Source organism: Geotrypetes seraphini, chromosome 4 (assembly GCF_902459505.1).
Source record: "Geotrypetes seraphini chromosome 4, aGeoSer1.1, whole genome shotgun sequence".
In the NCBI taxonomy this organism is placed as follows: Eukaryota; Metazoa; Chordata; class Amphibia; order Gymnophiona; family Dermophiidae; genus Geotrypetes; species Geotrypetes seraphini.
The window spans coordinates 192,439,574-192,451,987 of NC_047087.1; the positions used below are offsets into that span (position 1 = coordinate 192,439,574).

At 40.2% G+C, this 12,414-nt stretch overlaps 1 protein-coding gene across 22 annotated transcripts in view; it reads left to right on the top strand.

Annotated features, from left to right (window-relative positions):
- The window catches only part of SORBS1 (sorbin and SH3 domain containing 1), a 510,557-nt gene that overhangs the window by 427,363 nt on the left and 70,780 nt on the right, over positions 1 to 12,414 (top strand). For all 22 annotated transcript variants that reach the window (XM_033940055.1, XM_033940058.1, XM_033940056.1 and 19 more), the window contains 2 exons: positions 18 to 143; positions 6,768 to 6,962. In XM_033940055.1, the coding sequence (XP_033795946.1) occupies positions 18 to 143; positions 6,768 to 6,962 (321 nt within the window). The remainder of the gene's footprint in view (positions 1 to 17; positions 144 to 6,767; positions 6,963 to 12,414) is intronic.

Genomic DNA, 12,414 nt, shown 5'->3' on the forward strand with positions numbered 1-12,414 from the left:
TAATTTTCTTGCTTTAGCTCCTTCCGCCTGCAGAGAAAGCACAACCCAAGAAACTCTCCCCAGTACAAGTGTTGGAGTATGGAGAGGCTATCGCAAAGTTTAACTTCAGTGGAGACACCCAGGTGGAAATGTCTTTCAGAAAGGTAGCACTGAATTTTCAGATACAAACTGCTGCAGAATGATGGTTCTCAAACGTGCCCTTAGGTTGGGTTTTCAGGATATGTGCAATTAATATGTATGAGATACATTTGTATACAATGGAAGCAGTCTGTATATTCCTAAATAAACCCTGCATATTCATGATGTATCGCCTAAAAACTTGACTGGGGATCCCTGAGTAGATTTTGGGAGCTGTGGTAGTTTTTTTGTGAGGCAGGAGAATTCCCTCTAGTCTCACACTGTGGTCCCTCTGATTACACTTCCCCCTCCGTATTCGCGGGGGTTATGGGCAGAGCCGGCCTGCGAATATTGAATATTTGCGAATAACTTTTGGGCCTGCTCTGACCCACTCCCGCCTCCCTCCCAGCATCCCAGACCTTATCTGATAGTCTAGCGGGCTTTCGGGGCAGGAGCGATCTTCCTACACTCCTGCCCCGTGCAGATCACTCAGAGCAAATGGCTGCCGTGAGTACCCATAGTCTCTCGAGACTACGACGGGAACTCCCCGCAGCCATTTTGTATGAGTGATCTGCATGGGGCAGGAGCGTAGGAAGATCGCTCCTGCCCCGAAAGCCCGCTAGACCACCAGGTAAGGTCTGGGATGCTGGGAGGAAGGCGGGAGGGAAGTGGGGAAGGTCTGGAATGCAGCTTTATTAAAAAAAAAAAAAAAAAATCACGAATAACCAAATCCGCGGATACTGAAACCGCGGATTCAGAGGGCTCACTGTACTTTACCTGCTCCCCCTCCCTGAGGCCAGTGTTCCTGCTCAGTACAGAAGCATCTTGTTTCTTCACAATCTCTTTTCTGGCCACACAACTTTCCCAAGACTTTCACTGTTAGCCACACGGCAGAGAGCTTCACAAGAATGAGCAGAGGCAGATCTTCACTGGTATATAGAGTCTTGCTGACAACAGAGATCAAGCTTGGTCTTTTTTTGTGGGGGGGGGGGAAGGGATTGCAAAACCATCCATAATTCACTGTACCTTTTTAATCTCTTCCCATTCCGGTCATGGCAGAAGAGGGAGAGATATTTCCCCTGTGGTGCCCTTCTATCAGATATCTTCTTTCTTTCATGGAGAAACATATAGGAGAAGAATTGTTCTTTTCCAAAAGTACCTGCTCCTCTAATTGTCATTCTTCAGGTCCTGGCTTTGTTCCTCTCACCTCCACCATACTAGGCATTCAGACTTCCAACTCTGATGGATCCAACAAAGATCCAGCTACTTCAGCGGCCACTAGTACATGTTCTGGTCACTGATGTAACAAAAGTAGGGTTTGTCCTTCCTACAGGTGCCAGCATTGCTTTAGTTTGCTGTTACCTGGCCTCCAATATGTCTTTTCAGTAAATCTGGTCATTGGATAGGAGAGCAATACTTGCTTTTACCTATGGGTCACACAGGGTGGCCAATGTGTAAAAATCTAGCTTGTGATCCCCCTGGCCGTTGGAACTACTAAAAAGTTAAGTGCCACATGAAAGGCTGCTTAGGAAGCTGTGGAACCACGGGGTGGGAGGGGATGTGCACAGATGGATCGAGCACTGGTTGTCGGGTAGACTGCAGAGGGTCGGAGTAAAGGGACAATACTCTGACTGGGGGGGAGTCACGAGCGGTGTGCCACAGGGATCGGTGCTGGGGCCGTTACTCTTCAACATATTTATCAATGACCTGGAAAAGGAGGCAAAGTGCGAGGTTATAAAATTTGCAGACGATACCAAACTGTGCGGCAGAGTTAGGTCCAGGGAGGAGTGTGAGGACCTGCAAAGGGACCTGGACAAGCTGGAAGACTGGGCAAACAAATGGCAAATGAGCTTTAACGTGGAAAAATGCAAGGTCATGCATATAGGGAAAAAGAACCCGTTGTTCAACTACAAATTGGGGGGGGGCAATGCTGGGAGACAGCAGTCTTGAGAGAGACTTGGGTGTGCTGGTGGATGCATCACTGAAGCCATCTGCACAGTGCGCAGCAGCCTCGAAAAAAGCCAACAGAATGCTGGGCATCATAAAGAGGGGCATAACAACCAGGACGCGGGAAGTCATCATGCCATTGTATCGAGCGATGGTGCGTCCACATCTGGAATACTGCGTTCAATATTGGTCGCCGTACCTCAAGAAGGACATGGCGGTACTTGAGAGAGTCCAAAGGAGAGCAACGAAGCTGGTAAGAGGGCTGGAACACTGCCCATACGCCGAGAGGTTGGATAGGCTGGGGCTCTTCTCTCTGGAAAAAAGGAGGCTCAGGGGAGATATGATAGAGACCTTCAAGATCATGAGGGGCATAGAGAGGGTGGATAGGGACAGATTCTTCAGGCTGAAGGGGTCAACAGGCACGAGGGGGCATTCGGAGAAATTGAAGGGAGATAGGTTCAGAACAAATGCAAGGAAGTTTTTTTTCACCCAAAGGGTCGTGGACACTTGGAATGCGCTACCGGAGGAAGTGATCAGGCAGAGTACGGTACAAGGATTCAAACAGGGATTGGACGGATTCCTGAGGGATAGGGGGATCGTGGGATACTGAGAGAGGTGCTGAGATGTAACACAGGTATAGAAAGCTAACCAGGTAATAAGTATAGAAATCCAACCAGGTCGTGCATGTGCAAGACCGGAGGGTTAGGACTTCGATGGGAAGATAGGACTCAATGGGAAACCAAGGTGGCAAGGGGGCCCCTTCTGGTGACTCAGACAGGCCGTGACCTGTTCGGGCCGCCGCGGGAGCGGACTGCTGGGCGGGATGGACCTGTGGTCTGACCCGTCGGAGGCACTGCTTATGTTCTTATGTTAAGTGTGACCTGATGATTGTATATAACAGTGAAGATATTAAGGAAATAAGATGAGAAGATATTTTAATGTGGGAAAATGGACTAATGACAAGTTTGATGCGTAAAGCTTAGAGCTATGAGATATTCTGAACTCTGAGTTGCACCACTGAAGTCATGGGAATAAGAAATTAAGTTCCACTTAAATCCTGAGATAAGAATGTTGTGTATTAACAGGGATAGATCAGTATAGGTGATGCTTTGAGGCATTAGGATTGGAAATCTGTTTGCATTTGATTAGTCCTGCATCTCTCCCCACCTCCCACTCGCTCCAGGGTGGGGCTCAGGGATGAAAAGTAAACCACCCAAAAGGAAACAATCTGTTTTGTTGCACCTTTTGGTTCATTTTCCAAGAAATGCCCATTCTTACTACTACAGACTATGGGCATTCATAAAATACAGTTCACTATCCTCAAGTTCCTGCCTTCTCAGCATATTTTATAGCTTTCTTTCTAACTAAAAGTGTCTTCTTTCTACTTGCGTAATTTTTTTAGTCATTCTGTAGCTTTCCTTGCTTACCAAATCTCCAATCTACTGATAACGACACCAGACTACAAGACATTCAGAAAAGAAATAAATACTACATTCTTCAAGAAATTCCTGAAACAGCCGTAACTTCAAACTTACCGTCCTTCCCCCCCCCTCTCTTCCCGCCACACAGGAACTACATAACCTACTCTTTATCTCTCTAGTAAGGACAAATGTTCTTCCATTGTAACCGTCCGTTTTCTATCTCTTTTGTAATCCGCCTTGAACCACAAGGTAATAGCGAAATAGAAATCTCTAATGTAATGTACTGTAATGTAATGTACTTCTCTCATTCACCTTATAATCTTCCTTACTTTATTCTTTCAGCAATTCTGTTTTTATCTATATTATGTCAGGGGATGTGCAAATCTGCTTTCTAAGTAAACTAAATTAAAATAATGAATACATATTTTAACATAAGCAATTATAAATTTTCCAGTCATATCCTCTCTGGATATGACTGGAAAATTGCTCTGTCACTCTCTAGTTCCCTTGTGACTTTCTAGGTCTTCTGTGCTATTTTTTTCACTTTTCTTTTTCTGCTTGATTTTCAGGATTGCCTAACTTTCTGGGACTGTTGTGATTGGCTGTTGCTATCTAGGACTTCTGTCACTTATGACAACTCAATGCCTTTGTCTTTTATTTTCTTCAGTTTTTCTAACTCCTTATGTTTCTTGACTTTTTTATTCCATCTACTTTTTCCTCCTCCTTGTATGCCACTCTTTCTCTCTGTTTCTGGCCATCAGTTACTTCTTTGTCTATCGTCCTTTTTACAAGTTTTTTCTTTCACTTTCTATCTCATTCTGTCATCTCTCCTTTCATTGTCTGTCAGTCATATTTTCTCTATTCTTTCTTGAATTGGGGGGGGGGGGGTATAGATTTATTTACTTGCTTTTCAAACTCCAAGCTTAAAGCAGTTTTCACACACAACTTCTGTTGTTATTTCCCTGCCCAGGACAGCAGATCATCAAGGTTGCACTTTTCTTCAGTCCCTTTCTTTGGAATGATTCCTTCTCTTTTTATTTTAAAGTGCACTGCTTTTGTGTTGTGTAAAAGGCTGGGTTATAATCAGGTCTCGCCTTTCCTGGATCTTTTCCTCTAACTCTATACAAGGTCTATAGTAACTGCACTCCCTCCTTATAAAAACATACCTTGGCTAGTGAAGCCAATAGTTTAAATAAAACGCTGCATATCTCAATGATAAATGGCCCAAATTTTATTAAACATTGTATTCACAGATTAAAAGTGCATTTGGTTACAACATAAGAAAATACAGGTTAAAATTAGCACCATAATTTAGTAAATAAGTCCAATGTCAACTGCTTTGTTGCCTCTTTTTCCGTTTTGCATTCCCAATAATTGATTTCAAATGAAGGATATGTCCACATTTTCTGATTGCAGCCACTGAAGAACAGTATCCATGGCTGCTAAAGTCACTGTTAGTTTTGATGGTAGAAGTAGATAGTCATCTTCATCACTGGGTTTTCAGCTTGGGATTGAAGGCTTAAAGCATTCACTACAATTGTCTCGTCATTAATATGAATCCATTCCATGGTGTCCTCAATATCACACTATGCAAACAGTTCTTGAAAGCTAGCTTCTGCATTGTCCGTGTTGCAGTCCAACTTACCTTCAAGTATCTCTGTATCAGGTACAAATGCTTCATGTAGCCCTCTCTCCCATCACTTTTCAGTTGTAGATGGTGTTTTTTATCCCATGCCCATCTGCTAGATCAAAAACAATGGCTAATGTAAGCTTTTTAAGAGACTCTTTGATGATTATTTTCTCATCAGTGATCAGTTTGACTAAATTTTTTTCAGTAGTACATCTTGAATATTGAAATGACACCTTGGTTTTAAAGTTGGATTTTAGAGATGGTGTTTTTAGTTAGAAAGCTGACCTTAATTTTCCTATCATGGCTGATAGAGTTTTCTTCTGATGGATGGGTGGAGCAGTTGACCAAAAGCAGAAGTGCCTTAGATTCCAAGTTTTTCTCCTTAAATGTTGACTCACAGATGGCACAAAATGTTTATGAAACCACTCTACAAAAATGTTGGCAGTCATTCATACATTTTTACTGCTACGATAAGAAAATTCTAGCATTTGAAAGTTTTTGCGGTGGAAATACTGTGAGGACCTCAATTTCCCCATGCACATTGGTTTTACTTTGTGCATCCCAGTCTTATTTTCACAAAACAGCAACGTCAGTCTGTTTTTTATTGATTTAAAACCCTAAGTCTTTGTTCATTGGATTTATTGGCCAGTGTTTGATCAGGAAACATGTGATACCAAAGTCCTGTCTCATCGCAATTGTAAATTTGCTCTGGAACATAACCTTCTCCTTCTATGATAGCTTTTAACTTTGGTGGACAATCAGCTGCCTGAGTGTTGGCTGATTGAACGTCCCAGGAAATTGCAACTTTCCAGATGCCTTGCCTCTTTTTAAATTGGGTAAGCCAACCCTTGCTTACTTTTCCTCTGCTTGCAGCCCACACAGGTGGTCCGGTTCCTTTTTCAGTTTTTCTGCTTGACTCCTAATTACAGTATTTCTCCAGCGATAGATGTCCCCTCTGCTCGTTGCTGGGTAAACCAAGTAAACACAGTAAACACCGCTTTATCCAGGAGTCTATCGCAACTTGCTTTAGCTATTTTCATTGGAGACTTTCATTGGCATCAAAATCACTTGTTGCTTATCATAAGTTTGATTCATCATTGATACACCCTCCACCCTGTAGAGTGGACTTGCCAACGCCCCTGTGTGTATATACCTCCACTTGAATTTTTCCTGGTTTTAAAAGATCTAAAACTTATAGCTTTTCTTGTACTGACCATGCTTTTCTTTTTTAGAAAATTCCATGTTGGTATTTAATGCTATGGTACTGACTTGTGCCACCTAAAAGAACCCTAACAAGTTCAAGGCTAATTAGCCCAGATCAGAAACACAAGGAAAATTGGAGTCCAAGCTCTAACTACGTTATAACCAATCCCACTTATATTGAACCGTGTTATAACAGGTCTGTGGTGTAATTAGTTCCTAGAACTTGTTTGCTTTGTAGAGTGTTAGTATAGTATCATCTGGATCTGAGGAACCCTTGAGGAGGGCTTGCCTGCTTAGTGCTAGTTTCCCAAGAGCCAAGAAGCCATCCTGCATCGCTTGGTGGTAGAGTTGCACAGCTCTGTCATCTTGAGTATAAAACCAAGTTTTGTGTTTTTTCAAGTATTTTGGTTTTCTATTTTGACTTTATCTTAACCCTACCTTTTTTCTAGGGCGAAAGAATCACATTAATACGATGTGTTGATGAAAACTGGTTTGAAGGAAAAATCTGTGGCACTCATCGTCAAGGTATCTTCCCACAAACATATGTGACTGTCCTGAAAAGACCAAGAGTGAAACATTCAACAGACTTTCCTGATTTTCCAGCTTCTCATTCCCCCAGCAGGAGTATGACAACATCACCACAGGTAAATTGTGCATCTCTCCTTGGTCTTTGTATTGTATTACTCCAGCCCTTCTATATCCTTGGCACCTGTGTAGAGGTGCCTTCATTTAACAGCAACTAAACTTAACCACTAAGATGGTGGAAGTTTTGTATCGCCACAAATTCTGACCACGTAACGTTTAGTTAGATGGCTAGATCCTTTGAAAATCTACCTTTATATAATTATCCTCCCATGACCTGGACCCTGCTTCCTTACCCCTGTGCAGCTTAGGGTGAATCCAAACCATTCTTTAACCTGTGTACTGTCCCCTTTGTGAACTATGGCTCATTTAATAATACTTAAGACCTTGGGCCTATATATGAAAACTATCTAAGATCTGGATCTTTCATATGAGTTCTATGTACTACTGTAAATGGCATTGAAATTCTACAGGCAGTACTAACTGTACTTACATAGAAGAAAATTGATTTCTGTCATACCTCTCAACCTACTGAACCACCCCAGGGTGATATTTTTCTGACTTTCTAGTATTTGTTTTAGGGTAGTGCATTTTACTGTATGTCCATGAAAGAGAATATCATGGTTTCAGTGGATGTGAATTTGCATCTCTGGAGGTTGAATGGTTTGAAGTCTGGTGAGGTGAATGATGTGGTTAAAAGGGAAATCTATCATCTAGAATAAACCCTCCCAAAAAAAAAGAGAAAGCATTTAAGATTGTGTCTTGGTGATAGATGTGAAAAATTATCAATAGTATTGTAGAAGAAAAGTTATAAAATGGATGCCTGAAATGCCCTCCTGAGGGAAGTAGTGGAGAGGAAAACGGTGATGAAATTAAAAAAAAGCGTGGGATAAACATAGAGGATTTCTTATTAGAAAATGAAAGTTGTAGATTAAAGAACTAAGGCCAGTACTGGACAGTCTTGCAAGGTCTGTGTCCCATATGTGGTGATTTGGTGTAGAATGGGCTGGGATGGGCATCAATGGGAACTCCACTAACTTGGAACATGAGGATGTTACTGGCCAGACTTTATGGTAGATATCCTGCAAACAGGATGGTTGGATAGGATGCCGTGAGCTTGGATGGCAACTTCAGCATTTGGAATCTAGGACAATAGCAGATAGATTTTACAGTTTGTTTTCCAGAAATATTAAAAAAAAGAAAGTTAATTTAATCATGAATTTTTAATGGATATAACTAATGGGCAGACTGGATGGACCGTTCAGGTCTTTATCTGCCGTCATTTACTATGTTAGATGTATTTTGTTTTTCCTATTTTTTTTTTTTTTTCATTGCTGGGTGAGGGAAAATTTGTGAATTATGAGTTCAACACCCCCAATCATTTTCAAAAGTTGGCTCCTATAAAAAGTAGCAGGTTCTTTAAGTACTTTTATTAAACCACAGTCAGTCATAAAAAGGACCTGACAGAGGCTGTGCTTTGGCAAAACTGCCTGCGTCAGGAGTTCTAAATTAATCATACAGTAAACACAAGAATGCAAAAAAATGACGCACGCATGGGTATAATGTAAGTTGTAACTGACTTAGAGAGAAAACCAATAATAAAAGGGAAAACTGATAAATCATTCCCAAGTAGACAAAAAAGTATATGGATAAACAGGTGTTAGGCATAAAATCTTCATGGATTAAGAAATCTAATAATTTTGAAAGATTTTAAAATATACTGCATTTCTTAGAAACATAATGAAAGCCAGACTGTAAAGGACACATACCTTTGAAGGGATTTAACAACAAACACATTCCAACATGACACCAAAAAAGGTGCAATTCCAAACTTGTTAGTCTTGATTACAACTACTTGGCTTGGCAGCAATTATATAAAAATCTTTGCCTGTGAGCCTTATATTTATCTTCTCCCTTAGTCACCTAAGGTCACACATAGCATCTCTTTCTGGGGAAAATCTTCTACTCCATGTGAGATTCTATTGTTTTATACCTGGGATCCTCATGATTCTCCCCATAAGACTTTACATCCTTTTCCTCCACACATGGATATGTTATGAGCACTTCTCCAAACTTTCTTTCATGTCATGCTCCTTTTATATCAGCATAAACTTCTGCTTCCTCATAGTTGGATGCCACCTTGAAAATCTATAAACGCCTGTCTTTAACACTAGTGTAGCTGGGTTTTCCAGGTAGAGAAACCTTTTACTATTTTTGTCATTCTCTTTTTGTCCTCAGGAAGGAAGGGATGGATTAAAAAAATTCCTTTCCATAACACAGAAGATAGTACAGAGGAAAATAGATACTCCCAGTCATATGCAATGACTCTCTTCTTTAGAATTGTGCTTTTAGATTTTAAGAATTAAAGCCTAACAGTAGAGTTATTATCTCCCACTTTTTCTCCTACTGGTTAAAGTTCCAAATGTTTAATATCTAAGCAAAATTACATTACATTACATTAGGGATTTCTATTCCGCCATTATCTTGCAGTTCAAGGCGGATTACAAAAGAATTATCCAAGATGTATTACAACAAGAACTTACAGAAAAAAAAGTGGTCATTTTCAAAAAGAGTGAGAAATGAGTAAAGTTATTTGTTTGGGGTAGTTGGAAAATAGGTTACAGGATAGGTACAGGAAAATAGGTTAGCATCCTGCCTTTTCCAGCTAGCAAAAATTTAAAAAATTCACAGAGCAACGGGGATATCTCACTTTCACTAGCCTCAACTAAAAGAATCCATTAGGAAAAGGAAAAGATCGTGCCTCAATCAAATTCAATCAACCAAATTCAAACAAATATCTACATCTACTCTCTAGAGGTCTCCATCTATTCTGAGGTCTCCACCTCAGAACAGAGAGTAGCTGCTAAATTGGGAGAAAGCTGGGAGAAGGAAGATGTGATGGGGACAGTTTCCAAACAATCTTACTAAATTTTTCAATTGCATTAAGATACAAAACAGCTACTAATTATATAAGCAACAAGTCCCCAACCTATCCACCCCCACCCTCAAGCACTCCCTCCCTACCCTAAAAAGTAAGTATACACAAGCTGCTGGTGGCCTGGGTTCTTATAGCCACCATTGCTATGAAAGAAAGTACACATTAAGCAAGAGGAAGAACCAAAGTCCACCCCCCCCCCAAGATGCCACACTGTTTGATAGGGACATTTAAATACCTCTATGGTATAAATGAACAGTAGGCAGGACTCAAGAATAAGGAAACATCTCTGTATGGATAATTTGGCAGATGTGTAGAACAGCCTTCCAACTGAGGTGGTAGAGATGAGGTTGATTTGAAGGAAACATGGGACAAGCATAGAGGATCTTTGAGGAAGAGGAAGAAATTGTATTGCAGTTTATTTGATCTGAATGCTCTCTGTTTGCCATCAGTTCCATCAGTTTCTAAGTTTCTATTAAGCCTGGTTTACTAAACTTTTACCCCCATGCGGTAGACACAGAATGGGAAAAAGCTTTAATAAATCAAGCCCATGTTTGGTATATTTTGGGGTATATTTGAAAGTGTCCAGTTGTTGTGTCTTATGCTCTTAGGTAGTTTTTGAAGTTGAAGACAAAAATAAATCTCCAAAGACAGAAGGGCAGCCTTTTGTTAAATAATGTATGTTAACCCTTTCAGGACCAAGGGACATATTTGTCCCATAACTTTAAAATCCTATAAATTTTGATTGGGATAGTCTACAGTTCTAAATTTGAAGGCTTTTAGATTGTAAGACTTCTAGGGACATGGAAATGCTCCTGTATCTTACATTGAGCTATCAATGAAAATGTAGAAGCTAAATCTAAAAAGAGATAACACATCACAAAGAACAACAAGGAAACATTCTCTTGGGAAAGATTTTTCTAGGCTAGACTACTGCCTAACTGGCCTTACAATCAGGTTATTAAAAAGGAACTTCAAAATTATCTAAAATTATGAGGGAGGTATGTGAAACTTGAACTAGATCTGGAAGCAGAATCCCAGACCTAAATTTGGAACACTCCCGACACCAAACCATGATCAGCAAAATCATAATAATTCCAAGCACTTATTGGTTTGGTTATTCAAAAGAAAACCTGGTTTTCTCACCCAGCATTTAGTTGCACCCTGGGATTTGTTGCCAGACAATGTGGTGATGTGTGGTTAGCATAGCTGGGTTTAAAAAGGGTCAGACAAGTTCCTGGAGGAAAAGTCCTTAAACCATTATTGGCCAGATGGGAAGGCCACTGTGTATCCCTGGGTATGAGCAAAAAGAAATGAATATATTCTTTGGGATTCTGCCAGGTACTTATGACCTGGATTGTCCACTATTTGAAACAAGATGCTGGTTGAACCTTTACTCAGACTCACTATGGCAATTCATATGAAATATCAGTAAAAAAGAAGATATGATCATGTCTCTATAGAAATATTTGGAAAGATGTTATCTGAAGTATTCTGTCCAAAATCTGGAAGCCATACCTCCTTAAAAGTATAGACATTATAGAGCCTGTCAGCAGAAGGACTACAAAATACAGAAAGCTTCAATAAATGGCTAAAAACCTGGTGCCAAAAAGAAGGTTTTAAGTACATAGGGGGATGGGACAATACTTGGAAAACCAAAAGGCTTCTTGTTATGATGGCTTACATCTTTCTTGCACAGGAAAAAGAATCCTCTGGGAGAAATAAAGGCAATACATTTCTATGCATTTAAACTAGAAGGTGGGGGTGCTAAACTGAAGTGGATGAACTCCAAAAGTCACCCCCACCAAAACCAACAGCAAGAGAATGACAACAATGGAAAGAAAATTAAAATAAACCATCTTAGTAAATCACTTATCAGCAACAAGGTAGATGGGAAGATTAGGCAGAAGGAAAAACAGAAGGTGAGAAACAATAAGTAACTGGAAAGCTATGTGCACAAATACTCTCTGTTCATGATTTTCAAGCACTGATGTTATAGGCAAACTTGGATATTTCTGTCATGGAAATGTGGTTCAATCACTCCCAAGCAAATATACCAGGCTATACCCTATTAGGAAAGATAGAGTTGGTTAGAATGGTGGAGGGGTAGCTTTAATTTAACAATTGCTTTTGATTTTTGATTTGCCCTCATACTTCTGTTCTGTGTTCACTGAGAAAAATCTGGGAGTAGGACCTCTGTTGGCTGTTAAAGGTGCATCTGAAATTGAAATTGATATTACACCGTTTATGGAAGAAAGTGTTTGAACAACATGAAAAACTGAACATGGAGAAAGCCATGGTGCAGGATGGGATCCATCCTAGAATCTTGAAAGCTCAGAAGGGTTCTGGTGGATTCTTAAAGATTTGTAAAAAAAAAAATCCTTGGAGACTGAGCAGGTTCTGTGGGATTGGAGAAAACTGGAGGTGGTTCCCTGTTCATAACATAAAACTTTATTTATGAATTGCATATACCTCATGGTCCTATGCAATTTACAGAAGATACAACCAACACATTAACTTTTCAGTTTACAATCGATTAAAAGCATACAATAATCATTTTCTGAAAGTACTAAACAAAT